Raw genomic sequence first — 27,056 nt, 5'->3', positions numbered from 1 at the left:
GTTTTTCTTTTATTTATGAGTGGGAAATATCCACTTTCCGCACAAATGTGGCACCCCTGGCTCTCGATCCGTCCACCTTGCTCTGGACTATGCCGACCTCAAACCACCAGCGCGGCAAATAAATTGTCTCTCACAGGGTTCCGCGGCTCCTAGCCAGATAGGGGGTCTGTGCCCACGGTTAGACCCTATGCAATAGGTAGGTAGGTCCGATTTTGACCGCCCCAGAGGGCCCTACAACAGGTAGTACCCCCTATTTTCGTCTTTTTTCGCTTCGCTGCGCGGCCTGGGGATAGGACATAGGTAGGTAGGATAGGCGTTTTGGTGCGAGTCATGGGGAACAGACCCCCTATCTGGCTAGGAGCCGGAACCCAGCCGTCTCACTAAAAGAATTTAAACACAACAACTCTGCTGTGTGAGAGAGAGTGCGAACTTAAAGAATTTTCTTTATTTTTGCGCGCGGTGCGCCTGTGGTCTGTGAGAGGTTGAGGTGCGAGCCCTGGAGGCCCTGGGGATGGGGGGAGACTACCCGCGGGCCTAGAAGGCCCGCGCGCAGGGGGGGGTGGGACATTGAGACCGGTCATGAAGAGTAGTATCGTCCCCCCTCTCCATCGAGCATCGTCTCACTGGGAAACTAAAAAGCAAGTACCTTTTATCATTTACATTTACTGACTTTCTGTTCCCAGAAAGAAAGAAAGAAAGAAAACAGATCCAGCAGGTGTCTGAGTGCCAGCAGCAGCACTCTTTGGCAAGGCACAGTCCGGTCGCACTCGCGATGCAGCACCGTTCAGCACGACCTTGGCCGTCGCACTGCAGCGGCTACGGCTTTCGCGTCGGTGGCGTCCAGGGTGAGCACCGGCACGCTCTCCGGGCAGCCGCATTCGGCATGGCGCATGCACCTGGCGTACGTAGCTTTGTCTCATCAGAGCGCCCGACGAGAGCGTATGTATGCCAGATCGTCGCACGCAGCCGCGAAAGTCATCGGGCAGAGGGCCGAGGAAGGCACCCCTGTAGCCGGATAGAGCAGCTGTCACCAGCCGTCCGCAAAATCCGCTTGCCCCAAAGAGGAGCAGTTCAAATTCAGCCATGTCCCATGCATGACCCAATGAGCGGAGGTGCTAGAAAGGGGTGATGGTGTCGAATGCGGGTACACCGTTTCATAATGCTGTGTATCTTTACTGCCTGGCGGAGCACAGCGACTTGCGAGGGCTCGTCTTCGATGGGTTCCACGGGAATGCCAGCGCCCGTAGCACTCCCTCCCCCACTCGAGTACCGAACCCGAGCCAAAAGGCGGCAGCGGTGTCATGCGATGCCTTTCCCGCAGTCCTCCTGCCGCCGCACGCCAGCTGGTGGTCGGGCTGTCATCGTCTGTTGGCTGGGCCTCCGCAGCGGGCGCCAGGACGGCGAGCGGCAGCGTTCTCAGCCACATTGACGCGGCCGGAGCAGCTTCGATGGTCGACGTGTCGGGAAAGGCGACGACAAAGCGCGAGGCGGTGGCCGGCGCCACGGTGCAGCTTGGCCCGACCGCGTTCGAGGCGCTCTCTGACAATGCCAAAGGCGAGCTTGCACCGCTCTCTCTGCCCTGGCTGTTCGCCCTGCCGGCCCGTGAAGCTCAGCACCTCAGTGAGCTGCCGTGGACGGACACACCTCTCCTCGAACCAGGCGACGTGCTCGCCGTCGCTCGCGTGGCGGGCGTGCTCGCTGCCAAACGGACGGCCGACCTCATTCCGCTCTGCCACCCGCTGCTGATATCGCACGCGTCGGTGCCGCCCGCAGCCGGGGGCCTTGGCGCGAGGCCCTTCCGGTTGAGAGCTGAGCCCCTGAGCAGGTCGACTTTGAGCTCGACGCCGCCGCGCACTCGCTGCACATCACCGCGAGCGCCTCGTGCGCCGCGGGTGTGCGGCGCGGCGAGGCGGGCCGGTGCTGCCGGCGCGGGGCTTGCTGACGCGGCCGCGGCGCGCCCCGCAGGCACCGGCGTCGAGATGGAGGCGATGACGGCTGCGTCGGTCGCCGCGCTGACCGTGTACGACATGTGCAAGGCGGCGTCCAAGGGGATTGTCATCTCGGAGCTGCGCCTCCTGCGCAAGTCTGGCGGAAAGTCTGGCGAGTGGAGGGCCCGAGTTGAGGAGCGAGGGGCAGCCGCCACCGCCCCAGTATGAGCCGCGGCGCGGCAACTGCATACATGCACATTCCCGTACGTTGTGTGGCCGTGGGCACGTTCCAGCCAACATATCTCGCTTGTCAGCAGCGAGTGTCACTCCTTAGCGTGTGCGGCTCCCAACCCCGGCGCGCTTTGCACGCGTGGGGGTGCGGTTCGCGCAGCTCGCTTTAGCCTTTACACACAGCCCCTGTACGTTTACTCCTCCTCCCGTCACCCGCAAAAAGACTCGCGCGCCACCACATACACCCATACGCAGGGCGGCCCGGCGGCCGGCCGGCGCTGCGCGGCGCAGCCTCGCATGTGCATGTGCGATGCAGCGCCAGCGCGCGGGGCCGGGGGCCGTCGCGCTCGCCGTCCACCCACATCGCACATGCCGCGCGCGCACAACCCGCGCAGCCGCAAAGTGCTCTATGCCTCATGTGGCGCATCCCACCACCATGGCGCACTCACTTCCACAGATTGCTGTCGGGATTCATCAGCTCGCGGTAGCTCACCGTTCCGTCCTTCCGCACGTCGAAACGGCGCAGGAGTGTGACGAGGACCTGGTCGTTTAGCTCCATCCCTGCTCCCGCCAGCGCGGCTTGGAAGGGCTCGTAATTGACGTAGCCGCTCTCCGACGGGTCCGCCGCCGCAAAGTCGGCGAGCAGCGCTTCTCTCTTCTCCGCAAGCACCGGCGCCGCCTGCTCGCAGATGTAGGCGATGCTCGACATCGGGTGCTGCTCCGGGTGGGCCTCCATGTACGAGAGCGTGTACTCGTCCGCCTGGTAGATGACGAAGCGCCAGCCGTTGAGCTCGACCACAGCGCCCGTGTAGAAGTCGCCCTGGAGCCAGAACTCCCACGTGCCATCCTCCTTCTGCGTGCCCGCCTTCCGGAGGGTGGTCCGCTCGATGAACTTGCCGCCGACGAGGCCCGAATTCTTAAGGGGCGGCTCAAAGACGGCGATCGTGTCGTTGGCGCAATAGAACTTGATGACGAACTGTCGCCCGGTGTCCTCCTCGGTCTCGGTCTCGAAGCGGGCCAGGAAGCGGAGGATGACACCGTCCTTGTCCATCAGCTTCTTCATGTCCTTCTTGGGCGGCTTTGGGACGAGGTGTTGCATCGAGTTAAGCGAGTCCTCCTCGCTGCCGATGGCGGCCCAACCGGTATGCGGCGGGACGGGCATCTTGGGCCGCTCCCATTTCTCCTCGTACACGAAGGGCACGTCGACCAGCTCGACGCCGTGCACCTTCTGGTAGTAGTCGCGCGTGAACTCGTCGCACGCGTGGATGAAGAACTCGACTCCGAGCACCTTGATCGATTTTCCGATCCCAAAGTCGGCCTCTGTGAATGCCTCCATCGTGGCCGGGTCAACGCGGCCGCTCCGCCCGATGTTTTGCGTGGTGTGCGTAGTGGGCGAGTCGATGCTCGTGTACGAGTCGATGTTCTTGTAAACCTTGCCCTTCTTGACAAAGAGCGGGAATGGGTCGCGCCCGTTGTTCCTCGTCTTGACCTCGACCACCTCCATGTGGTCGTCGGCGAGGTAGTAGTGCAGGATGAAGGGGCGCAGCTCGCCATACAGCTTCTTACGGTCGTCCCATGCCATGTAGAAGCGGAGCACCTTGCGGTCGTTGTCCAGGAACTGGCCCAGCCGGTCGCCCTCGAGGAGGTGCGACGAGGCGCCGAGGCTCGCCTCCACCCCGCGGATGAGCGCGTCGTTCACGGGCCGCGGCCGGCCACCGACGTGAGCTTTGACCGCCGCGCGCGTCGAGGTGTACCCGTCGGTGGGCTCCTCGATCGCCTGCGGCACCTCGATCCCGAGCTTCTCGAGGAATGTTCGCGTGAAGCCATCGCAGTCGGTCAGCGTGAAGACGCGGCCGTAGATGTCGATGGTCAAGCCGATGTTGAGGTCGGTCGCACCAAAGAAATCGCCCTCGGGCTTGGGGACGCGGTGGCGCTTGAGGTAGACGGCCGACTTTGTGGGGTCGATGCCAAGCCCTGAGTTCTCCACTTTGGGCTCGCAGATGTGCATCGAGTCGTCCTCGAGGTAGTAGTAGAGGATGCACTTGCGCACGCGGCTCGCCTCGGCCTGCGACTCGTGCACCTCCTCGTCAAAGTGGCAGTTGAAGCGGAGCACCTTGCGGTCGAAGGCGATCCAAGCCGGGGTGGCTGCCTCCGAGCCCTGCGCCGGCTGCGTCTTGGTTGGCGAGAGCGCATTGGCGCCGGCGAAGGCAGTGGCCGGCTGCATCAGCACAGCGCCGCCCCGCCTCGGCGGCGGCGAGGGAGGCATGATGGACCCCGTCGACTTCATGGCAGGGATGCCATTCTGGACATCAAACACGTGCGTCTTTGCATAGTGCACTGCGGTCGGGTCCTTGAAGCCGTTCCCCGGCAGCTTGGGGAGGCCTGGCGGGATGACCGACTGCTGCGAGCCGACGGCTGGCATGACGGGAGCAAAGAGCCGGGTGACCGACTTCCTTCGGTCAGGCGCCGCTGCAGGCTGAGGCCAGGCACGGCAGGCAGGGTGCTGAGACTCGCTCTCGCTCACCTGTAACGTCCACACAGGGAAACGTCAGCGCTGAACATTTCAATTTTGAGCACAGCTTTCGGACACCTGTGTTTACTTTACGGCCCTTCCTTTCCCTGCGAACGCGCACCCCCCCAGGGCTAGGGCTCTCTAGCCCGTAACCCGATATCGATCATCCGGCCCGCTGGGTGCGCTTCTTAGCTCCCCGGCCCTGGATGTGAGGTTAATGACTGCACTCCAAGTGCTTGCTCCAAGTAAGTGCTTTCTTGAGCACTGGATAGGGTCGATTCCGCATGGTACGGGACCCCTCGATCGTCTCGCCCTCCCTCACACTGGTGTGTTCATTGGGGGGGGTCATAACAAACACGGTACAGGATCGAGGTGCACGCTGCAGAAGCAGTGTCGTCCCCCCTCTCTCTCCATCAATCATCTCACCAGGAGACTCGTCGGTGATTGCGGTGTGACCGATCGAGCTACAAGAGGAGCTTGTTCAGCAGGATCCGGGATAGTCTGACGCACTACCTCACTGGGCCTGAGATCATCGAGAACAGCTTTCTCCCGAGCTCTCCGAGAAAAAGACGACATGCCCCGCGAGGACTGCCACGAACTGGCAACAAGAAGAGAAGAGTCTCTCTCGACTGGCTGCGCTGGCTGGCTGCGCTGGCTGGCTGCGCTGGCTGGCTGCGCTGGCTGGCTGCGCTCTTTAGTCTGTCTGTGTGTTTCGGGGGGGGGGGTGGGGGGTGGGGGGTGAATGATGATACTTGATGTCCAGTCCCAGTCCGAGCCTGGCTGTTCTTCACCTTCCTTTCTGACCTAACCTAACTTGATATACGTGAAAGGTAAGCGAGGGACGCGAACAACGTCTTCGCTCCCATTGGCATTGCGCATGCACCTGGCGATGACTGCGATTAATAAAGCGATAAACAACCTCTCTGGACTCTGGGAACACACTCACAGGTAAGGTAGGTAAGGTAAGGTAGGTAAATCTCCACACGCAGAAAGTGGTGGGGCAAGGGCCGGCGACCCTCGCATCTCCACACCCGCACACGGGCAGGAGCCCCACGGCATTCAAAGTGCAAGCACTGGCCCAGTGCACGCGGGTGAGCAGCCTCCCTGCCCCTCCCCTGCTCCCCTCCCGACGAAACCAAACTCCCGCACACACACACAATCGCACGATCGCACCCGCTGGGGTACCCGAGGCGGAGAACCGCCCCAGCGACCTGGGCAGGGTGGTACTCACACTGTGACTCACTACTCACAGTAAATGCTGAATCTGAAACAGAAAATCTCGGGTAAGGGGTATGAAATGACCGATGTTGGTTGTTGCGATGACCGATGTTACGGCGAGGAGACCCCGCGCGTGTGCATGATTCGAGTTCAATCGATTGTGGCGTCGTGGCTCGTGCGCCCACGGAGTAGTCGTGGCGATGCTCACGCGGGGACCGGGGGTGGGACACCGCCGCATGGATTTTTCAGATCGACGTAGAGTCGCGGCGGCGACGGCCATGTGCACCCCACACAGCTCTTCGGCCTGCTGCAGTCGGAGCACCGTGTACCTCCGTACACATATACGCACAACCGGCGCTTCTGGTGCACACGCGCAACCGGCGCTTCTGGTGAACATCTGGGATGCCTCACTGGCCGCGAAAGAGGCGCAGCCACTCGGCGCGCCGCTCCTCGTGGTACTCGAGCACCTCGAGCCTGCCACCCACCGACACCCGCCCGGCGCCGGCCCAGCCTTCTGCGGGCACGAGGTGCATCCCGAAGTTACGCTGGCCGTGATCGCGCTCGCGGAAGGTGGAGAGGGTGGCGAGCGGCTCCGGCCCGTGCTTCAGCGTCTGCCGGTCGATGGTGGTCATCTTGCAGCGCCCGCAGCGCTGCCAGGCGTGGAACTCGACGCCGTCGATCGCGAGGCGCTTGATCGTGTCCTCCTCCCACGGCAGCAGCCCGCCGACCACGATGTTCGGCCGGAAGCGCTGCATGTCCACCGCAGCCTTGCCGCGCGCCTTGAGCCGCGCGTTCAGGTCGGCGAGCGACTCGACCGACGTCAGCAGGAAAGGCGCCTCGTCGGCGAGCGAGACGGGTGCGGCACCGGAGGTCGGGACCGCGTCGCCCTGGTCCTGGTTCACCACCACCACTCGGTCCGAATCGCGAGGCAAGCCAGTCAGCCGCACGCCCGGGATCTGCGTCGCAGCCTCGAGCCAGGCGGCCGCCTCGTCGCCCGCGTCGAGAAGGGTGAGCGGCTTGGGCGCGCACAACACCTCGCACTGCACCCGCGCGGCGATTGCGTCACGCGCGAGGCGCAGTTCGGGCATGTTTGCGGCTCTGAGGACGAGGCTCTCTCCCTCGTAGCGCGGCGATACTTTGAAGAGCCGGGCCTTGTCGTCGTCGCGCGGAGTGCAGTACTTGCCATGCTTGTCCGTGCACTGAAAGAGGCGGTCGCCCTCGAACCCGCGCGGCGTGGCCGTGGCGCTCTGCACAGCCACCTCGGCGCACGACTTGATCGGGTAGACAAAGAGGTTCACCGCTTGGGCGTGGTCGGGCCGGTTGGCGATGCGTCGGACGAAGCAGAGGGTGACGAGGAGAGGAGCGGCGACCAGCGCGAGGGCGAACCACTCCTGGGGCACGTCGAGGAGCATTACGGCCTTGGTGTGTTCGGTGAGGCGAGCTCTCCCCGGCCGCACGGCTGAGCCTTTCGCGCCAGGGAACCCAGGGCCAGCCTGAGGGGAAGAATTCGATGGCGGGCACAACGCCGCAGGGAGGATACGCCGCGAGGAGGACGGAGTTGCGCCGAAAGGCGAAAGAAGCCGCGAGAACAAGGGACCGGCAGGCGGCGGCGTCGCAGGACGAGGCAGAAGAGAACGACGCGACAGAGGAGGAAATGACAAGGGAGAGAACGACGAGAGTGGGACGACCGCGAGGTGGCATGAAGGTTGCAGCGAGAAGCGGCGAGAGACTGCGAAGAGAGATAGGAAGAGGCAGACTCCCTAGGGTGGGCGACGGCTAGCGCATCACACACCTCTCCTTAAAATCCCTGTGTGGTGGCGGCGTGCCGTCCTCCCATCCTTGGCCTAAGCACAATATTCTCGAATATCTCCGAGAATATAGATGGTCCCGCGCACTTTCGTATTCGAGAATATTCTCGAGAATATAGATGCCCCGGCGCGGCTTTTTCTCAAGAATCTATGAGTTTTCTTCAGCCCTTGACCTTGGTTGACCTCGAGTCTCAAGATATTCTTGAATATTCTCGCCGTTACATCGCGGCGTCTAGAACGGTCTTGACTAGAGCTTCTCGAAACAGCTCTTTTGCCCCCTCAAAAGTAGGTTTTGGGTCGATGCAGACGGAAATCTTTAAGTTTTGGACGTTCCTGAGCGGTTTGGGAGCACAAACCTCTACTTTAGAGCGATTTTTGGCGTCCGCTGACCTCTCGCGTGGTGAAAATATTCTCAATATTCGAGAATATTCTCGAGAATATAGATGGTCTGGCGAGAATATAAGCAAAAGAATATAGATAGTACTTGGCGAGAAAAACGTGCTTAGGCTAATCCCATCCCTCCCTTGGGTTGCGTGTTTTCTTTCTTTAGGGAGGATGTGGCCTTGAGTTATGTGTACGCCAACTCAGGGTGTGTGGCAGCCAGCTGGCTGTGTGTCTTGTGAGCTTGTTTGTGTCTGTGTGTCGCTCGTGTGCGTGTCGTCATCATCTGTCCGGCGTCCACCCATACTACCGCGTTGGTGTCCAGTCCGAGCCTGGCTGTTCTTCACCTTTCTACCTACCTACCTTCCCGTGTAATCCCTGTGTGGTAGCGGCGTGCCGTCCTCCCATCCCTCCTTTGGGTTTATCTTTGGAGCACTTGGAGCACTTGGAGTGCAGTCATTAGCCTCACATCCAGGGCCGGTGAGCTGAGAAGCGCATCCAGCGGGCCGGATGATCGGGATCGGGTTGCGGGCAAGAGAGCCCTAGCCCCGGGGGTGCGCGTTCGCAGGGCAAGGGCCTTAGGTTCCTTTCTTTCTTTCTGACGACTGGGCGTTGTCGACGCACTCGCACACGACAAGAAGGGGAGGATGAGAGTACATGCATGCAGTCAAGCGCGCGTGGCGTTCGGGGTTCGCGATTTCCAACAAATCTCAACGGCGGCTTGCGACGGCCTCCGCGGCGCCACCTCCACCCGCTAGCAGCACCCATTTCGCGAGAATGTCCCAGGGTAAGCCCATGTGCGCGCTGCCGCCTCGCAGCGCTGCCGCCACTGCAGCCGCTCCGGCTCGGACGCATTCAGGGCGCGCAGCAGCGAGCGCGAGGGGCCGCGGAGGTCATGGCTCATCCACTCGTTCCAGCGCGAGTTGCAGTTGACGCCGCCGTGGCTCTCGTTCCCGCGTGCGATCGAGTAGCCCCACTTGATCTCCTTGATGAGACCGCACGAGGCTGCGCCGTCACGGACGACGGGCGGCGCGTCCGCGTAGAATAGGTAGAAGTGCGTCGCGTGCAGCCGCGCCCGCCCCGACCTCATGCCCGGGGGCAGCGTGAACGGGCGGTCCGGCGGCCCGTCGCGCACCAGCGAGCCCAGCGTGAGCTCCGCGCCGTCCCTGTGGGCGTACAGCATGCACCGATCGTGCGGCGTGTTGGACTTGCAGGTGCCGACATTGATGATTCCAGCGTCCTCGCCGCTCGTCTCGGTGCTGCGGCAGTGCCTGCTCGTGCGGAGCTCGGATTGCATAAAGTAGGGTCGGCAGAGCGCCCTGGGGCAAAGAAATATGTGGTCATTCATGCACCGCCAGTCCGAGTCGATGGTCATGCCCGCCGCCGGGACGTAGACCGCACTCTTCGGAAGGTTGCGCAGCGAGGGCAGGTCACCGTAGTAGACGAGGTCGGTCCGCAGGCGGAGCAGCCAGCCGTACCTCTGGCGCCGTGTTGCCTCCGCCTCTTCAACCTGCGCGTAGCACGACGCCACTCCGAGCCACTGGAGCACCAGCCCCTGCAGGTGCGGCGGCGCGACCTTTCGGGGACGCGGGACACGACAGGACTTCGTGGAGCGCTCGTACGCCGGCCACCCCACATCCTGCAGCAGCCGCAGGCCCTGCGGCGCGTAGAGGCCCCAGATTTGCTGCTCCGTAGCGCTCGCCACGGCGGCTGATGCGGCCCAGTCGCCGACGACGGTCATGAAGAGCTGCGAGGCGAAGCCATCTCGGTGGATGGCCGAGAGGACGTGCTCACGAAGGGACTGGGAGACGGCGTGGGCGAAGAGCGTGCGGGTCATGCCGCTGACGCAGACGGCGACCGTGTCCTCTGAAGTTGGCAGGCCAGCGGTGCCGAAGACTGCGCTAAGGGCGACGTGCTCTGCGATGTCGGACATACACGGAGAGAGAGAAGAGAGAGAGATGAGAGAGAGCACACGGATGAGGGATGTGTGGGGACGGACGTCGTACGCGTTACGTCGTGGCGATGGATCCCGAAAAAACGACCCTGCCGCAAACCCATGCGGGAGAGGCGCAACTTCAAATTCTTCCCTGCTGAAGACGCGGCGATTCTTTTCCCCAAAACATACGGAGAGAGTTTTGGCGCCTGGGCGCTGAGGCGGGCCGCAAGTCACAAACCAGGTTCGTGCCTGGCTCCCAGCTCCTGCTCCGCCCGAAATGCCCCACGACGATGCGTCCCAATCGCGTCGCCTGCGGGCGGCACCGGGAAAGAAGCGAGGGGCGGACCTGCGGAGGGCGATGCGTCAGCCCGCCATCGCAGAGCAGCGTCGTCGACGGACGCCACACGAGATCCAGAAGCGGAACGTGGATCTGTGGCACGGAAAGGAGCCGTCCGGCTACTGTACCGCGGGGGATTCGTCGCTCATGATGCCGTGGGCGTCGGGCGAGGGCCTAGTCACCTCGCCGAAGCGCGCAGCCACCTTCACGCGCTCCAACTGGAGCAGCGGCGAGCGCGAGCGCTGCGCCATCATCGTCGACCGGCACGTGCACAAGAACGGCGGCTCGACGATGCGTGACATCTTCCTCGAGAACGAGCGACTCGGGTACGGGCTCTACCAGGGCTACACGCAGCTTCTCTGGAGACAAGACTTTGCCGTGCTGCAGCGGATTGCGGAGCGGGCCGTTGCTGAAAAGAGGTCGCCGAATCACTTCATCATGATGGAGGCGCCGCTCCTCCCGTCGCCGCAGCCCAGACGAGGCAAGACGGCGCCTCCGCACACCCGTGCCTCGCCACCTGCCACCGACGCCCCTCTGCAGGCACACTTTGGCTTTGAGGAGTTTGCCAACCGGCCGCTCTCCGACCTGGTGAGGCTCAAGCAGCTGTACCAGGCGGCGGGCGTGCGGTGTCCGATCGCGCTGATGACGCGCGTGCGGTGCGCCGCTCCTCGCCGCGCCCCGCGCCCCGCAGAGTCGGACACCGCCCACCTCTCCGCCTCCTCGCCGCCTCGCCCACCTCTCCGCCGCCTCGCCGCCTCGCAGCGAGCCGCTGGCGTACTACCTCTCCTTCTACAAGTGGGGCGTGGCCTTCCGCATACAGGAGGCGCTGACCAAGGGGGAAGTGCAGCCGCAGTGGGGTCGCAACTTCTCGGAGTGGGCGAGGCAGGTGCAGCAGCGCCCCACGCAGACGGGCGGACCACTCTGCCGCCCGCGCCACTGTCCCGTCCTCACCAGGTGCCCAACCTCCAGTCCTCCATCATGGTGCGCGGCATGACGGCGATGGGCGCAGAGTACTCTGGCCGCATCCACGCCAGCCGCAGGACCATCGGACCCGCGGGCGGGTGCGGCCGTTTGACGGGAGCGGCGGCGCGCGGCCGCCGGACGCGTCCACGTCACGCCCGCGGCGGCGGCCCGTAGGCGTGGCTGGGAGGAGCTCGACAACATGCTCTCCAAGTTCGACGTCGTCGGCGCGCCCGCCTCCCGCGTACCGCCGAGCGCACCTTCAACCGCCGGACCCCACCCGATCGCACCCCCCCCTCTCGCATCGGAGCCGTCTGACTGGCGCGGCAGGCACGACGCAGCGTTTCGACGAGACGCTCCTCCTCGCGGCGGACATGGTCGGGCTGCCGGTGCTCGCCTACAAGTACAACCGCCCGAAGGCCAAGGGCGGCTTCAGGGGCGGCAAGGCGGACATCTGCCCCGACATGGAGGTCTAACACCGCCTCTCTCTCTCTCTCTCTCTCTCTCTCTCTCTCTCTCTCTCTCTCGCTCTCTCTCTCGCTCCTCTCTCTCCGCCTCCCCTCTCCCGCCTCCCCTCTCCCGCCTCCCCTCTCACCGCCCACCGGCGAGCCCCTCGAGGCGTGCCGCGCGCTCGTCAAGGAAGTCGCCCCTCGCGACGTCGCGATGTGGGAAAAGTACGGCAAGGGGTTTGTGGCAAAGCTGCAGACCCTCGGACCTGCCTTCGAGCGGCGCGTCGCAGACTTCCAGGCCTCGCCCCGCCCCTTGCCCCCCCCCCCCCCCCCTCGAGCACCCTCCCCCTCCCTCCCTCCCGGAGTGGCGCGGAGGCGGAGGAGCGCACGCCTCCCCAGGATTGCCTCACCTCATCCCGTCGGCCCTCCCCTCAGGCCGAGGTTCGCCGCACGCAGCCCGCATGGAAGGCTGCGCCGCGCGCACAGACAATCTGCCGCTACCACCCGGAGACGGACCCGAGCCCGGCCCGCACGCCGGTGCTTGCGGGCAGCAACCTGCGCTGCCCAGTCGAGGAGGGCCTTGAGCTCTGCCAGCAGTACTACGCGCACCGCCTCTTCGAGTGCCCGTGGCAGTACGTGCCAAACTCCTCCCTCACCGACCCGCTCGGCTGCTGGCGCCCCTCATCAGGCTTCCTCTGAGCCCGCTTGCCACCTTTGCAATGCAACTTGCTCCGCGCGGCCCCTCCGGCGCGGCGAGAGGAGCCACAGGCCTGCGCTCGGTCACTCTCGAGCTTGGCGCTCGCAATGTCGCGCCGGTGTGGTCGATACATGGCAAAGCAATGTCGCGCCGGTGTGGTCGATACATGGCAAAAGCCCGCCGGCGCCGGTGCAGACTATTTCACGACGCGATCCTTTCCACAGCCGAAACTATCCATATCTGTGTATGCATTGCTGCATCACTTCTCTCGGGAGAGCGCCGATCTCAGAGAGATGCACGACGCGCGGCGCAGCCGGTGGCGCCCGCCGCAGCACCCGGATCACCGCCCAGCCCGACAGCGCATGCGCCGCAATCGCCAGCGCCGCGAAGAGCGACAGACACAGCACTGTCCTGCTCGTAAACGCGTCCCAACGCACCCAGTGTCGCACCGCACCCACATCTGCAGCGCCCGCGCTTGGCCGGCCGTGCGACGGCCTCGCTGTCTGCGAGGCCACGCTCGGCGGCCGCTTACCCGTTCGTCTGCCCGGGCCTCGGCAGTGCGTGCAGCCGCGGCACTTGCATAAGCGGCACAAGTCCGCCGACTGGTCTGTGGACCGATTGCTCCGCTGCGTGCAAAAGCCGGCACACGAGTCTCCAGAGAGTCCGGCGCGGCACGCGGCCGCCTGCGTTTCGCTCGCGGCAGCGTGCACGTGGAGTAGCAGGAGGGCGGTTGCTGGCCGCATGTATTTTCGGCGAAGCGCTCTCCCCCGGTGCCTCTACCAGAAGCCTCTCCCCCGAGGCAACCCGAGGCAAACCTCTCGTTGTGCGGTCCCGAATCCGCGCGGGCTGCAGAAGTCGACAGAAAAAATTAAGAATTTCTCCCGCGAGCTGACGCGCGGAAGATTCATCGGTCGTATCTAAATAAAAGAAAAACCGGCTCGCCGCGAATCGCCAGTCGCGTTGTCGTCGCTGCGGCCCTCCTACGTCGCCCCTCGCCGTTCGCATGGCGCCGGCTCCGCCGCCGTGCGAGGAGAAGATATGCGCGTCCAAGAATGACAAGATGCGTGCGATGTTTGCCGCCGTCGGGCAGCCAAAGCCTGCTCCCGCTGCGACCGCTGCGACCTCGGCCGAGTGCCCGCCGGACCGTGAGGAGCTCGGACGACACACGTGGACCCTGGTGCGCTGCGCCTCCAGACGGATCGCGACAAGCGCGCATCGCCGTGACGTGCGCGCCATCTCGTGCCCGCAGCTCCACACCACCGCCGCCTACTACCCGGAGACGGCCTCGCCGTCGCAGCAGACCCTGGCTGAGCAGTTCATTCGCTCGCTCGGCGAGCTCTACGCGTGCTCTCACTGCGCCGCGGACTTTCGGAGCGAGGTGGAGGCCTCGCCACCACGGCGTGCTTCCGCTCCGCCTACTGCGCCGCCCTCCCGCGCCGATGATTATTCCGCACCGCCGCTGGCAGGCTGGGCTCGCGCGAGGAATTTTGCCTGTGGATGTGCGAGCAGCACAACGCCGTCAATGCCAAACTGGGCAAGCCCGTCTTCCCGTGCACGCTTGCCAGGCTCGATGCGCGCTGGCGCGACGGAGGCGCGCGCTGCGACGAAGAAGGCGCAGAGAGCTCAGGCCCCGCGATAGACTAACAACTAAGAATATAAATTGTGTTGTCCCTGTGTGGCTTCGGGCGCTCGGCTGAGCACCGTCGTGCTCGGGGCCAGGTGTGTTAGCCCTGTCAAACTCCGGTCCTTGGTTATCTGATTTTTCGCTTTGCTTTCTCTTCTTTGTCGCATATTGGCACAACGGCCCACATGCCGCCGGCGCGGGGCCGGTCACCGCCGAGTTCGACTACAATCACATGCAATCACATGCAATCAACGCAATCCAGTGGGATTGCGGTCGCGCCCACTCTCGATTGCACCCACCCTTTTTTTTCCACCCGCCACGCGAAGAGAAGTCAGAAGAAATTCAGCCTGGATTTCTTCTTCTCCGCGGGCGAACAGAGAAACCCATACTGGTACTCCGGGGGTTTCTTTTTTCGTCCCCTACCTTCACACTGCTGTGAATACGTCCCGAACCCATACTGTGACCTGGTAGCATATGCTCGCGGCACGCGGGCGGCGGCCGCCGGCCTGAGCCCTGGCTGTCAGGCTGTCAGGTGCTGTCAGGTGATCTGTCGGGCTGTCGGGCAGCTGTCAGGCACTGTCAGGTGCCTCTGTCAGACCAGCTGTCGGGTGCTGTCAGTGCTGTCGGGTGCTGTCGGGTGCGTGTCTGACAGTCGAGGGGCTCTGTAGCTGTCGGGTGCTGTCAGAGCTGTCGGGTGTTGCTGTCAGACGCTGTCGGAGCTGTCAGAGCTGTCAGGCTGCTGCTGCTGTCAGACGTTGGGCTGTTGCTGTCAGGTGCTGTCAGGTGGTGCTGTCGGGGTGCTGTCAGGCTCTGACACACACCAGCCACACTTATGACACTATCAAGAGGAGACCAGCAGGACTCTACTGCACACATACTCTAGTCTCTACTCTGCCTCCGGTCCCACCATCTTCTTCATGGTGGACGTCACCATCTTCTTGTCTGCCGCACTGAGAGAATAGCAGAGAGGCAGACTGGAGTGCTTCTTCAGGTACACCTTGCTGATGATCTGGTAGTTGCTGGTCCAGCGGAAGGCCTCCCCATCGTTGTCGCTCGTCAGCTTGTAGTACTTGCACGCTCTGTTCTGGTAGCGCGGGCCGTCTGGGGGGGTCCCGTCACCCTTCACCTCACGGTACCACCGGAGGATAAAGAGGCCCTTGGGGTCGTTGATGAAGACCCCGTTGCTGCGCTGACTCATCGAGAGCTGGCGCAGGTACTCTGCGCTCGAGCTGCCAGTGGCGCGGCGCGCGTCTACCGTGCCGTCGGCGACGGCCACCTGCTCGATGTTGCCGATGGCAAAGACCTTGGAGCTATCCTCCATGGTGAAGAGCACCGCAACTGCGGAGAGAAAGAGAAGAGGGAGAGATGAGGATGCACGTCTTATGTGTGTGTGTGTGACAGGCGGCAAGGGCGTGGTCACCGTCATCATCATCCATGTAGAAGTCGAGCTCCTCAGCCGCGGGTCCGCAGAGGTGGGGCGGGAGGGTTGAGAGAGAGACCCTAGGAGAGACCCATGACCATCCCATCACTACATGTCTTTGCATGTAATAGTTTTGTTATACCCTCATGGGGCACAAGAAAGAGGCTGCACGGCCTGTGTATGGTCTGTGCTGCTGTCGGGCTGGTCGGGCTGTCGGGCTGTCAGCGCTGTTGTCAGGCCACTGTGTGCTGTCGGGCTGTCGGGCAGCTGTCAGGCTGTCACGTTAGGGCCTGACAGCGACAGAGCCCCTCGACTGTCAGACTCTGCTGTCAGGCTGTCAGATACGTGCTGTCAGGCTGTCAGAGAAGTGCTGTCAACGCTGTCAGGCTGTCGGGCACTGTCAGGCGCTGTCCGGGGTTTGCTGTCAGGCTGTCAGACCAGGGCTCAGCCGCCGGCCCGAGACCCGCGCGAGCGAGACTCTGCGCGCCAGTCCCGTGGCCAGTGTCGTGCGAGGGAGCTTTGTTGTAAACTTCTCTTCTTTCGCGGGGCGCGGCCGCTGTGTGCACTGCAGCACACTGCAGGGGCGCTCGCCGTGTCGGTATCCAGGGTCTGCTGCAGTGCTGCACTCTCTCCAGGGTCAGCTGTCTCTCGCGGGGGGTCGCCCCCCCCGGCACCCCATTATTACTCGCTGTGCAAAAAGGTGAACCCCCCGCGCGCAACCTTTATATTTTTTCTCCTCCCGGCGGCTGCACCTGTGGTGTGTTACGGCGGCTGCGCTGAGGTGTGTGTTCGCTCCGGCAGGGTGCGTTGAGCGTCCTGCACGGCCAGCACGGGGGCACGGGTGCAGCAACCATTCCACCAGCCGAACCCATCGGCACCCGCCGATGCTCTCTCTAATTCCCCTTATCACTCCGATTTGTCAAAGCGGTCATCGTTCTCCACGCTGAGCTCTCATGAGCTCTGTCAGCCCGTCCTCCAGGCCTGAGCCCGTCTTTGCCGAGCAGGCCTAGAGCAGCAAAAATGAAATGTGAACAACCCGTGGACGGACGAGTAAAGAAGGGTAGGTCGGTCAAGGGGGTGCGCCTCGCGCCTGCACGTGCACCCACCTGTCCTTCAGGCTGGTTAGCTCGAGCTCCTTCATGACCTCCGCCGCGCTCATAGCGCCCAACAGATCCTGCTTGTTGGCAAACACCAGCACAGCTACACTCTTGAGCTCTTCCTCCTCTAGCAGGGACATCTGCGCGAGGTCAGGGCACCACTCAATACGCTTGCGATGCGATGCGATGTAGTGGCGGCGATAGGAGCAAAGGCAGGGACGGGCTCGGCGAGGCTCACAAGCTCTTCCGCGGCCTCGTCAGTCCTCCGCTTATCAGCAGAGTCCACCATGTAGATGACACAGTCTGTGTTTTGGTAGTAATTCTTCCAGTAGGGGCGGATGTGCTTCTGGCCGCCGATGTCCCACACATTCAGCTTGAAGCCCGCCTGCTGCACCGACTTGATGTTGAAGCCCTGCGTCGGCGTGATCTGACTGACATCCTCCTACGATCCGCAGCCCCGATGCGGTGATTTGGCGGGCGACCGACCACGGAGACGGGAGGTGCACGAGTGTCGCTGGCACCCCCGCCAGCTGCTTGAGCGCTGTAGTCTTGCCCGAGTTGTCCAGGCCCAGCATCAGTATCCGCAGCTCCTTCTCGTCCTTCTTGAGGTTGCGCAGCAGCGTTAGGAGACCCCTGCGCAGGGTCAGGGCAGGTCGAAAATCTGTCAGAGCAGCACGCTCAGACTCGCCGCGCTGTGCGCGCGCGCGGCAGCACACATGGCAGAGTGGCGCGCTCTGCACAGAGCGGCCGTTGCAACCGATGTTCCGATCTTCCGATGTAACCGAAGCTTCAGCTGTGAACACAAATGACAGCAAGAAATGTGTAGGTCTGTGTGATCCAGGGCTCCCGCGGCAAGCCGAACCGCGGCATCTTCTTTTTGTCACGCGAACGCAACTCCGAAACGGCCTGGCAAGGGTCTGCGCCGAGTGCAGTCCATGAGCGCGAACAGCAGCTCAGGCGGCTCGCTGACCATGAGCAGCGCGGACAGCCCCCAGCCTGGCTCCGGTTCGCACATTCTGAACATCCGCAATGCGCGCATGCGCGCGGAGTCAGATGTGACTCTGCTGCGCAACAGACTTGAGAAACTCGGGCAAGAGGAGCGCAAGGCTCTGAAAAAGATTGAGGAAACGAGGAAGCGAGCGGAGCAGATCATACAGCTGCGAGCGCGCAACGAGCGAGCTCACCTGCGCAAGCAGCTCGAGGCGGAGCGCAGCGAGCGCCAGCGAGATCGCAGACGAGAAGCCCTGCAGGCGTCGAAGAATGAGATGTCTGGCAAGGTGCAGGCGAATTTGGACGCCCTGCAGGCGCAGAAGAAGCACGACGCGGCCGTCATGCGAGATCAGCGCGCGCTCATCAATGACTATCTCCGCGTCAAGCAGCAGCAGCAGCTTGAGCGCAACCGCCAAGTCACAGAGGTGCCGGCGCCGCGCCTCCCGCCCTCCCCCCCCACCTGTGAATGCCTCTCCACAATCCCTCCACAAAGATCTTGAGTGCCGCCGCCAGGTGATGCGAGAGCACGCTGCCGACGTGCAGCGGCGGCGGATGCAGGAACGGATGGAGTACGAAGAGAGCCTACAGCTCGAGAGCGAGGAGCGGCTGATGGTAGAGGAGCAGCGCCGCCGGCTCGCCGACAAGGCGGTGTCCTTGCACAGGGAGGAAGAGGAATCGGCGATTGAGCGGCTGCAACAGATCAAGCAGTATGAGCTGGAGGCGTGCAAGGATCTCGAGCGTGCGGTCGGCGGGGACGGGCGCGGAGGTGCCTCTTTGCTTGCTGAGTCGCCGCGGTATTTGCCAAGGGCGGTACCGCTGCAATCTCGCGCGGCGGCGGGAGATCGCCCAGCATGTTAATCGCACAAGACCGTCAGTCTTTGTTCGGCATTGGCGGTCCGTCCCCTTCCAATCCGTGCGGTGACCGGTCCGGTGCCGCGGTGCTGGTGCTTTCGAACGAAGACCGAGCTTCTTTGTCTTTTGAGAGTTTGGGGGGGGCAGAGATGGTGTGTAGCGCTGGGTAGGTTAGCTAGGTAGATGCGGGAGCGAATGGCCGCCAGACACAAAGTACGGACCCACTGTCTGCGTGTTCTCTCCTGCACCACGTGTGGGAAAATGTGAGACGCGCGCGCCGAGAGTGGCACAGTTGCGCGTCTGCCTGCTGCGTCTGAAAAAACTGAAACGTGTGAGAAAGAGCTGTGAAAGTAAAAAAAGCGTGGCCGCGCGAGCCGGGAGCGAGGGGTCCTTCGGCCCGCACGGAACGCCCGGAACCGGCGCGGCTGAGTAAATAGGCCCGCCGACCGCCCACCGCGCACCGGCGGTATACACATCCTGAGTCGGGAAATAAATAAATAAAAACGGTCAAACTCTGAGACGAGATGGGATTTAGGGACATGTGTCCCCGCCCTGCACGATCTTGGTGTGAGGGATCTTCAATCCGTCCCCTCACCCCCTGGTCACTACCCGACACTAGAAGAGAGCAGCAAGAGTTGGGGCTGCGGCTACGGCTGCGGCTGCGGGAGGGGCTATGGTCGCGGGAGAGCCGCTGCGCCGCGTGGGCGCGCCTACACCGCGCTTGCTCCGCTCGCCACCTCTCGCAAAGGTCCAAAGTCATAGCCATCACCTCCTCCGGCAAGTCCTTTTCGCCTATCTCGCCGTCCCTCCATGCCTGAGTCGGGGCCTCAGTATACGGCTTCGTTATCCGCTCTCGTGCGCGGTGCGCCGCGACGGGCGCCGGGGGCGGGGTCGGCCGGGACGGGGCGGGGGGGAGGCCTAGGGGACGGACGTCTGCGGAGACTGCCCCACACACCGCGCGCCGGTGTGTACGCGCGGGGCCCAGGCGCGAGGCGCGGGGTGTTAACCCGCCCCCCAACCCCGAACCCGCAATACCCCCCAAATCTAGTTGCAAAAAGTCTGTGGTGCAAAACCCGGCCGCCAAAAACTACCAAAATCGCTGTCACACGGCCAGCTCGGGCCTCGGCACGACGATCGGTTTACGGTTACTCCAAAAAAGTGACGTAGAGCACCCATTTTTTAAGCGTTCGCCGCATACACAAGGTCCGCCTGCGTGCGGCGGCTCATCGCGCCTGCCAGCGCTGCCGTACCACGACGAGGTCCAGCAATAATCTATACGCTCGCCTCAGAGGGAGCGCGGGTGTCCATCGCTTCGTCACCTCAGTGGTCACCAGTGGAGAGTGGCGACATGACATGCCCGCGAGACATGCCGAAAGATGAGCAGGGCGGATGACGCACACCACATAATCATGTATTAGCAACATGGTGGAGCCCCGCCCGCGACGGCGCAGAGACCCGGGGCGCGAGCCCACAGCCAAAACAGACTAGAGACACCGCGCGCGTCGACAGCCGGCGGGGCCACCAGCCGGCCCGCTGGCGTCGGAGCGTAGTGATAGATGGCGGGAGGGCCATGGCTGGGCCGGTAGCCTCAGCGTGGCCGCGAGGGCGCGGTCGCCGCGCGCAAGAGGCTCTAGTCGACGACCAAGCTGTCGATGCTTGCCAGCGACGACGCCACCGAATTTTGACGCCGGTTCAGGCCGGCGCTGGCGCGTACGCCGCTGGCGAGCTTTGGCGAAGTGAGGCAGCGCGGGTTGTCGAGGGCGGCGGCCGCGGCGAGCGCCGGCGCCCAAGCGGCGGGGGCTGCGGCGTGTCGCTCCGCAGCTGCGGGCGGGGAGCAGTGCATTGGCGGTGAGCCGTGCCGCCCGTCCTCCTCCTCGCGGCCGGGCCTACGGGTGGGGGAGGAGCGGGTCTCGGGCGCGTCCTGGGGCGAGGGATCCCCTCGCGGCTGGTGGCGCGCGTGTCCGGCTCGGAGATGGACTGCAGCACCTCGCCCATTGAGCCGCGCACGTTGCGCAGCTGCGACAGGCCGCCGACGGCGCCGCCTTCCCACGAGACGCGACCCGAGCTGCTGCCGCTGCCACACACGCCCGCGGGCCGCGCCGCCGCCGCGCCCGGCTGCGACGGCTGCAGCTGCTGCCGCTGCATCTGTTCCGCCGAGGAGGGGAGGGCCGCGGCTGCTGCCGCGGCGTCCGAGTCTGCGTGCGCCGACTCTTCGGCGTACAGCTCGCGGTAGTAGAGCCAGGGCACCTACAGGAGCAGCGTGAGGGCTCCGAAGAGGCTCCTGCGGCGTGCAGCGTGGCAGCGCCCGGCCGCCGTCTCGATCAGCGAGCAGACAGCGAGGACGACGGAGACGCACTGCCGAGGGGAGGCGCGGGGGGGGAAGGCGGTGGTGCGAGGCGGCGCGAGGCGAGGCGTGGTGAGATGCGACGCGTGGCGGTGTGGCGAGGCGAGGAGTGGAGCTGCGGCGCGGCTAGGAGTGCCGCAGTGGGAGGCGAGGAGAGGCGAGGCGGTGCAGCGGCGCCTGGCAGGTCCAGGCGAGCAGCAAGGTGACGGCGGGTTTGCCGCCGCCGAAGCAGCGGGCGAGCGAGAGCTCGATGAAGCGGAGGCAGAGGTGCGCGAACGAGGCGAAAGGCGTGTGGACCAGGTGCGCGTTGAAGAAGGAGAGGATCAGCAGCACGACGCCGACGATCAGGCACATCACCGCGGCGGCAAGCGTGTCGGAGCGGAGGCCCTGCTGCACCATGCAGAAGCAGCGTATGCCGACCGGGCCCATGAGCAGCATCATCCCGGCAAAGTAGTACACCGACACCGCCACGTACTCGTACTCGAGCTCCCGCAGCAGCACCTCGGCGGCCGACCGGCCGCGCATGTCAAACCCGCCGGCGAGCGTGCGGTGGAGGGCGAAGATGGAGAAGAAGCAGGCACAGAGGTTCATCAGGAAGCAGCCGATCGAGAAGATGACGTGCAGCCGCTTCATAAAGTGGATCCACGAGTGGCCAGGCCAGTGGACGGACGGGTCGGGCGGCATGGCGCCGGCGATCGCGATGGCGCCGCCCACAAAGGAGAGCAGCAGGAAGGAGAGGAAGAGGAGGAGCGTGTGCGAGGTCTGGTCGTCGACGAGCTGCACGCCGGCGACAGCGCACTCGGGATCGGTCATGATGGAGTGGGCAGCGGGGAGCGACTGGCGGCAAAGGCGCGGCGCAGCTGGCGCAGGCGGCGAGCAGGGAGCGCGGAGGAGGCGGAATAGCAAGGAGAGCAGGCGGGATAAAAAGAGACTTGTCCGACACGAACATAAACCTTGATAAGGCTGTGTGCCCCCGGGGGGCTGTGTGGTGCACGCCCTCCGAGCGGGGCGGGGTCTGCCCGTCGGGTTGCTGCCCTAATCCCACCAGGGGTTGATATACCTAAGACCAGGGGTTGTCTGCTCTATTTATTTAACATAAACCTCTCTTCAAAAAAAGTATGAGGAAAGTCAGCAGTTCACCCTCGGGTATGTTCGTAAGAGCTACATAAATTGAAAGAGAGAAACCCGGCGGGGGGACCCGCAATGGGCACAGCCGAGGTGCGCATCTGGGGCCTGTGCAAGCGTGTCTGCGATTTTTTTCTCCTTTTGAGACCGCGTACAAGTCTTCTTGCGGCGGTGCGGCGCCTGCAGCTGCACGTGCCACGTCGCGAAGTAGCTAGTAGCAAGTCGTAGGACCGCCTCCTTCGCGCGACGCCGGCGCAGATCCCGAACTACGGCTTTTGTTCGCTCAAAACAATCCGCGAAGTACAACATTCAACGCAAACATCCCTCTCTGCACTCTGCTCCCTCCGCCGGTACTCCACCCAAAACGTGCGCGCATACGCGAAACGTGCATGCACATGTGCGAACTCGCCGCTCGTTCTGCGCGTCGGCTGCGACCTGGGCACGCTCCTCGCGCGCCGTCAGCCTCCCCCCCCCCCGTCGTTTCCCCCGCTGTCAGGTCCCGCTGCGTGCCCCGCTGCTGCCCCGTCCCTCGCCTCGCCTCCTCGCCTCGCCTCAGGCTGACGCCATCAAGCGGGCTGCCGCGGCACGGCGTGCATGAGGCCCAGCTCCGCCTCCGCGCGGAGGCCAAAGAGGTCTCCGATCCCCTCGACGCCTTTGAGCGACGCGCCGCGCGCAGCGGCCGACATGACGTACGCCGACACGCCGTTCTCGTTCTTGATGAGCATCGACGCGACGCCGTAATACCATGGGGCATCGCGCCGCGTGCAGCCGGCAGGGAGGCTCAGCTGGGCGAGCGGCACGGCCGCGAGCAAGACGGTGCGCATCCCCTCTTGCCGCACCAGCTGCTGCCGGCTGAGCGAGCCGCCCTTGCCGTGCTGCCACGCCGGCAGCAGACCAGGACGCCCCAGCCCGTGCGCCTCGGCCTTCGCCAGGCCCTCGACGTGATTGTTGAGGAATTTTCTCTTCGTCTCCTTTGACTCGTGCTTGGCCTCGAGCTGCGCCTCGGCGTACAGCGCCTCAGTGCGTGCGCGTTGCTCGGCGGTCTGGTTGCCCCCCGAAATGAAGAACGAGGCGCGGGGCGAGTACGGGCAGCGAGTGGCGAGCAGCTCGAAGAGCGCGTGCGCGAGGCCGCTCACCAGCGTCCGCTGCCACGCGGCGACCCACCGGTCGCGCTCCTCAGGGCAAGCGGCGTCCTGTTCACAAATAGTAGGCATCAAGCGCTGATTCACGGGAGATTACTGACACTTCGCCGAGCCGCTAACCCGGTGCAGCTCGAACGTGGCATCCGAGGCGTCGGAGCCGGGGCAAGGCTGGCACACCGCGTTGCTGGGGTTGCTGCTGCAGAGGCACTGGAGGCGGTGGTCGCACTTCGCGTGCTCGACCTTGACGTGCATCTTCAGGTCCGCCTTGGAGTCGCCGCCCGCCAGCATGGCGTCGTCGATGACGTTGCGGAAGCGGAGCAGCGCCTCCGCCAGGCGTGGATCAGCACCGCGGACAGCGGCGAGCCTGGCCTCAGTCAGCCACACGTGCTCGCCCCCCGACACTAGCGAGCCGCCGCAGTCCCGTGCCACATCCGGCGGCAGCAAGTAGAAGGTGCCGTAGCCGGTGCCGTTGCGCGACAGGAGGTCGCCACACGATGCGGCGTACACGACGACCTGCATCGCGTCCTCTGGCTCGAGGCGGGCCATGGCATCGCTCACTTCCGGCAGCTGCGCGAAGTCTTTGAGCGGCAGCTCTTGCGGCACCGCGCCGTGCGCCAGGATGGGATCGCGACGGCCTTTGGCAGCGCCCTGCTGCGTGTCGGCGGTAACGACGATCTCGAGATGCCCGGCGGCTCCGGCGACGCCCAGCTGCTGCACTCGCTCCACGAACTCCCGGACGAGCGCGGCCCGGTCCGCCTCGGAGGCTTCGTACGCACATGCCGCCGCCTCTGACGCCTTGCGCTCTGCCGCCGCCGCCGCCTTGCGCTGCGTCGCCTCCTATATGGCACGTCACGGACGTGTCGCGGACACTCAGAGAGCGCCTCCCTTCCGCCGCCGCCGCCTGCAGCGCCGCCGCGTAGCACACCGCCGCCTCCTCCGAGAGCGGCGCCCGCGCGCCGCCGTTGTGGCTTCCCTTCCGGCTTCCCCTCCGGGTTCCCGCTTGTTCCCAGGTGCCAGCCATCTCCTCGCCGAGCAGCGACACTGCCCTCTGCGCGCAGCTGGGTTGGCCGCAAGTTTTGCGGGAGGTGGGAATCCCAAGCGAGATGGGCCAGCCGCAACGGGCGCAGGCCCGCCGCGCATCGGAGGCGGGGGCCGCGCTGGGGCCGGCTGGCCTGCGCGCGGTCGAGACGGGGAGAGGGGGTGTGTGTGCTGGCGGGTGCAGCGAGGGAGCGGCTGTGGTGGATTGTGTGTGTGTGTGTGTGTGGGGGGGGGGGGAGCCTAGCCACGACGCAGCCGGGGAGAAAGAGTCCCTACCGCTGGGAGATCCGTCCGGAGGACTCCCTTGCGCGGGGGGTGATAGGATGTGGCGGGCCGCTTCCCGTCTATTGGGGCCCCCGTTGTTGGGGGATGGGGGGTTGGAAAAATCTCACCCGAAGGCGGGGGGGGGGGGGGGGGTGCACAAACCCCTTGCGCCGCTCGGGCTCCTTGCCAGGGCTTTTGGGCGCCGGGGCCTTGCTCGACCTCTGCGGCGGCGCGTTCTTCGATGCGCCCGAGCACGCCGCCTCGAGCAGGCCCTACGGCGCACACGCAACGGACGCGTCATGCGCAAGCACCCGAGCACGCGCCGCCTCGGGGAGGCGCCTCCGAGTCCGAGTCCTGCACCGCCGGGGGCGAGTCCGAGTCCTGCTTGCGGTGGTAGTCCCACTTGACCTCCTTGAGCAGCACCCTGTCCTCGGCGCCGCCGCTGCCGTCAGCGTAGCGCACGCGGTGGTGGCCGGTGCTCGGGTAGTGCGCCACGACGGTGGCCACGCGGCGGCCGCCCCCCTCCTGCTCGATCGAGAGCTCCTTGCCGACGACGTTGTCGCCGCTCTCCGCCTCGCTCATCTCAACGTCCTCCTTCTCCTCCTCCTCCTCCTCCTCGAGCTCGTGCCGCCGCTTGCTGTCGCCCAACTACAAGCAGGCGGTGGTGCGGTGTGCGTGAGGAGTGGCGGCGGGGCGAGGGGCGGCGGCAGAGAGAGGGGCGGCGGCGGGGCGAGGGGCGGCAAGAAAGAGGCGGGGAGGGAGAGCGCCTGGGAGAGGGGCTGCTGCGGCGCGGTCAACACTGCCGCCGCACGCGGCTTTGACTTGGCCGCTCCAGAGGGCGAGCCCAGCTGGCACGGCTTGGTAACGAGCTTGTGGCGCTTGGCCGCGCTGCGCTCGGGATCGTCGCACTCTTCGGCTGGCGCGTGGCCTCGGGACGGCGGGTGGGTGCAGCCCGCCGACGCGACGCCCTTTGCGGGACGGCCGAAAGGCGCCTCGCCAGCCGCCTCGCCAGCCGCCTCGCCGGCCACCGCTGGTGCGGACCCGCGCGGCGAGCGGCGCGGACGCCAGTAGTGTGCCTCGCGGAACGCGCTATGGTCGACGGGTGTGGCGACGCGGAGGCGTTTCCCTTTCGACTGCTTTCCGACGCTGTGCTCGGAGAAGTCGTTCGAGTCCTCGCCCGACCCTAGCATCCACTTGACTTGCACCAGTTGCTTCTTGCGGTCGAAGTACACGACCGTGCCGATCTTCGTCGACAGGCCGGTGCCACAGGCTACGACCTGTCCCTTCTCCATGGTCGCCATGGCAAGAGTGAGCTCCGTCCTCCAGTCCTACAGGGTTCCGGCTCCTAGCCAGATAGGGGGTCTGTGCGCTATGACTCGCACCAAAACGCCCGGCCTACCTACCTATTGCGGGCGCCAATCGCCAGGCTCCGTGCCCCACCTACCTACCTATTCCCAGGCCGCGCAGCGAAGCGAAAAAATACCCGTTAGCCCTCTGTGAATAGGCTCCCAGCGCCCGCCGCGCGCCGGCTTGTACCGCGGTGCGCGCCGCTCGCGAGCCCGTCAGAGCATGGCCCCGTTCGCGGCTAAACTCTCCCGCGCGAGCGTATGTGCGCCAACGACGCCTGTGGTGGCTCACTGTACACTGACACTGTCTTCTCGTGTCCAGTCGTCCCAGTCTCTCCGTTCCCCGCGTCTCCTCCTTGCCTCGCGCGCCTCTTTTGTGGCCTCATCCCTAGCCGCCTTGCACGCTCTGATCCCCAGAACGCACTTCTCGTGGCGGGGCCCCTGATTCCCCGTTTCTTTTCTCCCTCTAGAATACGCCTGTCTGTGGTGCGCCCCATGTGGCACCCCGACCTGTTGTCTCACCCTGGCCCCTGAGATCGTTTTGGTCGTCACATTGTGATCCCCGACGTCGTCAAATGTCGCCCGCCTGTCAACCCGGCTACTTCGCGTAAATTCTTCTTTCTGGGCGTGCTTCGGTAACTTCTTCTGGATAGGCCGGAGAGGCCGCCTCAAAACGTCCGACGGGTGGACCCGGTGCGCTCTCACACGCTACCCCTGCTACATTGGGAGCCTGCGGTGGTTGCCAGGAATGGTCATTGACGCTTCCTCCTACCTGCGGGCTCACTCACGATCGCCCTCACCAGACCCCACGCTTGCGGTAGATGCTGACCGCGGCCCGTCAACCTGCCTGCAGGAGGAATTGGCCGACTCAGTGAGTCTACCACCTGGCGTGTGCCCCACCGCTCCCCGCGCCACTTCCCAGCTGAATCTGTCGGTGGTGCTCTCTTTTGAGCCACTGCCCTGTGACGGAATATCTCTCGTTTCTCTGTCACATTCAACACGGAGGGACGCCGCGCACGCATGCTCACAGCCCCACCACCCCACAGCCGCCCCGTCTCTCGGGCCGCGTCCCCTACCTCACTCAGGCCTTCTCCCACCTCGGCCCCCCGCAGGCTCTCGCGACCCTACCGCGCGACCCTGTCGCTCCTCCTCTCGAGTGCGTGCACCCCCCTCAGCCGCGCCACACCGCGCGAATCCCAGCCCCCGCCTCTCGTCGTCCGCGCGCGCTGCTCGCCTCGCAGTCGCCGCCGTTGGCGACCACGGAGCGGGCTCTCCCCAATGGGGGGGGCTACGAGATATCGGTTGGGTTCCGACCCCCGTTACTTCGTGTCTCTGTTGGTCGCCGCGGCAGCGGCGG

The 27,056-nt window shown here is 64.7% G+C and overlaps 9 protein-coding genes across 9 annotated transcripts; 4 read left to right on the top strand and 5 right to left on the bottom strand.

Moving 5' to 3' along the window:
• Positions 1-1,415: 1,415 nt before the first annotated feature.
• EMIHUDRAFT_58000 (hypothetical protein) lies at positions 1,416-2,108 on the top strand (the record flags this gene model as incomplete). Its single annotated transcript, XM_005784517.1, has 4 exons — positions 1,416-1,525; positions 1,622-1,760; positions 1,826-1,892; positions 1,966-2,108. Coding segments are annotated over 4 exons (459 nt in total), but the record flags the coding sequence as incomplete, so codon positions are not given.
• Positions 2,109-2,604: 496 nt separating this feature from the next.
• On the bottom strand, positions 2,605-4,383 carry EMIHUDRAFT_63547 (hypothetical protein; the record flags this gene model as incomplete). The annotated part of the gene is made up of 1 exon (XM_005784516.1): positions 2,605-4,383. One exon carries the CDS (start codon positions 4,381-4,383, stop codon positions 2,605-2,607), a length of 1,779 nt encoding a protein of 592 aa, XP_005784573.1.
• A 1,913-nt stretch (positions 4,384-6,296) lies between these two features.
• On the bottom strand, positions 6,297-7,301 carry EMIHUDRAFT_202754 (hypothetical protein; the record flags this gene model as incomplete). The annotated part of the gene is made up of 1 exon (XM_005784515.1): positions 6,297-7,301. One exon carries the CDS (start codon positions 7,299-7,301, stop codon positions 6,297-6,299), a length of 1,005 nt encoding a protein of 334 aa, XP_005784572.1.
• Positions 7,302-10,372: 3,071 nt separating this feature from the next.
• Positions 10,373-12,459, top strand: EMIHUDRAFT_99115 (hypothetical protein; the record flags this gene model as incomplete). The annotated part of the gene is made up of 7 exons (XM_005784514.1): positions 10,373-11,007; positions 11,114-11,237; positions 11,306-11,412; positions 11,489-11,555; positions 11,653-11,781; positions 11,930-12,043; positions 12,196-12,459. The coding sequence occupies 7 exons, from the start codon at positions 10,373-10,375 to the stop codon at positions 12,457-12,459; spliced, it is 1,440 nt and encodes a 479-aa protein (XP_005784571.1).
• A 1,001-nt stretch (positions 12,460-13,460) lies between these two features.
• Positions 13,461-14,101, top strand: EMIHUDRAFT_202750 (FAD-linked sulfhydryl oxidase; the record flags this gene model as incomplete). The annotated part of the gene is made up of 3 exons (XM_005784513.1): positions 13,461-13,634; positions 13,707-13,801; positions 13,924-14,101. 3 exons carry the CDS (start codon positions 13,461-13,463, stop codon positions 14,099-14,101), a joined length of 447 nt encoding a protein of 148 aa, XP_005784570.1.
• A 2,328-nt stretch (positions 14,102-16,429) lies between these two features.
• Positions 16,430-17,359, bottom strand: ARL3a (ARL3a, ARF-like GTPase; the record flags this gene model as incomplete). The annotated part of the gene is made up of 5 exons (XM_005784636.1): positions 17,315-17,359; positions 17,120-17,231; positions 16,837-17,040; positions 16,592-16,738; positions 16,430-16,507 (listed from the first exon to the last, which is right to left on the bottom strand). Coding segments are annotated over exons 1-5 (543 nt in total). The 5' UTR covers positions 17,317-17,359.
• Positions 17,360-17,635: 276 nt separating this feature from the next.
• On the top strand, positions 17,636-18,510 carry EMIHUDRAFT_202747 (hypothetical protein; the record flags this gene model as incomplete). The annotated part of the gene is made up of 3 exons (XM_005784512.1): positions 17,636-18,013; positions 18,102-18,382; positions 18,456-18,510. 3 exons carry the CDS (start codon positions 17,636-17,638, stop codon positions 18,508-18,510), a joined length of 714 nt encoding a protein of 237 aa, XP_005784569.1.
• Positions 18,511-19,823: 1,313 nt separating this feature from the next.
• EMIHUDRAFT_434233 (hypothetical protein) lies at positions 19,824-21,691 on the bottom strand. The gene is made up of 4 exons (XM_005784511.1): positions 20,962-21,691; positions 20,754-20,795; positions 20,398-20,687; positions 19,824-20,326 (listed from the first exon to the last, which is right to left on the bottom strand). Exons 1-4 carry the CDS (start codon positions 21,595-21,597, stop codon positions 20,071-20,073), a joined length of 1,224 nt encoding a protein of 407 aa, XP_005784568.1. The 5' UTR covers positions 21,598-21,691; the 3' UTR covers positions 19,824-20,070.
• A 491-nt stretch (positions 21,692-22,182) lies between these two features.
• On the bottom strand, positions 22,183-23,834 carry EMIHUDRAFT_434230 (hypothetical protein). The gene is made up of 2 exons (XM_005784510.1): positions 23,172-23,834; positions 22,183-23,102 (listed from the first exon to the last, which is right to left on the bottom strand). The coding sequence occupies exons 1-2, from the start codon at positions 23,595-23,597 to the stop codon at positions 22,476-22,478; spliced, it is 1,053 nt and encodes a 350-aa protein (XP_005784567.1). The 5' UTR covers positions 23,598-23,834; the 3' UTR covers positions 22,183-22,475.
• Positions 23,835-27,056: the final 3,222 nt, after the last annotated feature.

The sequence above is a fragment of the Emiliania huxleyi genome (genome assembly GCF_000372725.1).
Source record: "Emiliania huxleyi CCMP1516 chromosome Unknown EMIHUscaffold_17, whole genome shotgun sequence".
NCBI lineage: Eukaryota > Haptophyta > Isochrysidales > Noelaerhabdaceae > Emiliania > Emiliania huxleyi.
This window is presented reverse-complemented; position numbering and strand designations above follow the sequence as displayed.

Excerpts from the sequence above, each read along its gene's own strand:
- EMIHUDRAFT_434230 (XM_005784510.1), bottom strand. The coding sequence starts at position 23,597 with ATGGCCCGCCTCGAGCCAGAGGACGCGATGCAGGTCGTCGTGTACGCC. Across the intron at positions 23,103-23,171 it reads CCACGTTCGAGCTGCACCGG|GACGCCGCTTGCCCTGAGGA; the intron begins GTTAGCGGCTCG and ends ATTTGTGAACAG.
- EMIHUDRAFT_434233 (XM_005784511.1), bottom strand. The coding sequence starts at position 21,597 with ATGACCGATCCCGAGTGCGCTGTCGCCGGCGTGCAGCTCGTCGACGAC. Across the intron at positions 20,796-20,961 it reads TGCTCGCCTGGACCTGCCAG|TGCGTCTCCGTCGTCCTCGC; the intron begins GCGCCGCTGCAC and ends TCCCCTCGGCAG. Across the intron at positions 20,327-20,397 it reads TCCATCTCCGAGCCGGACAC|GCCCGGCCGCGAGGAGGAGG; the intron begins GCGCGCCACCAG and ends CCCCACCCGTAG.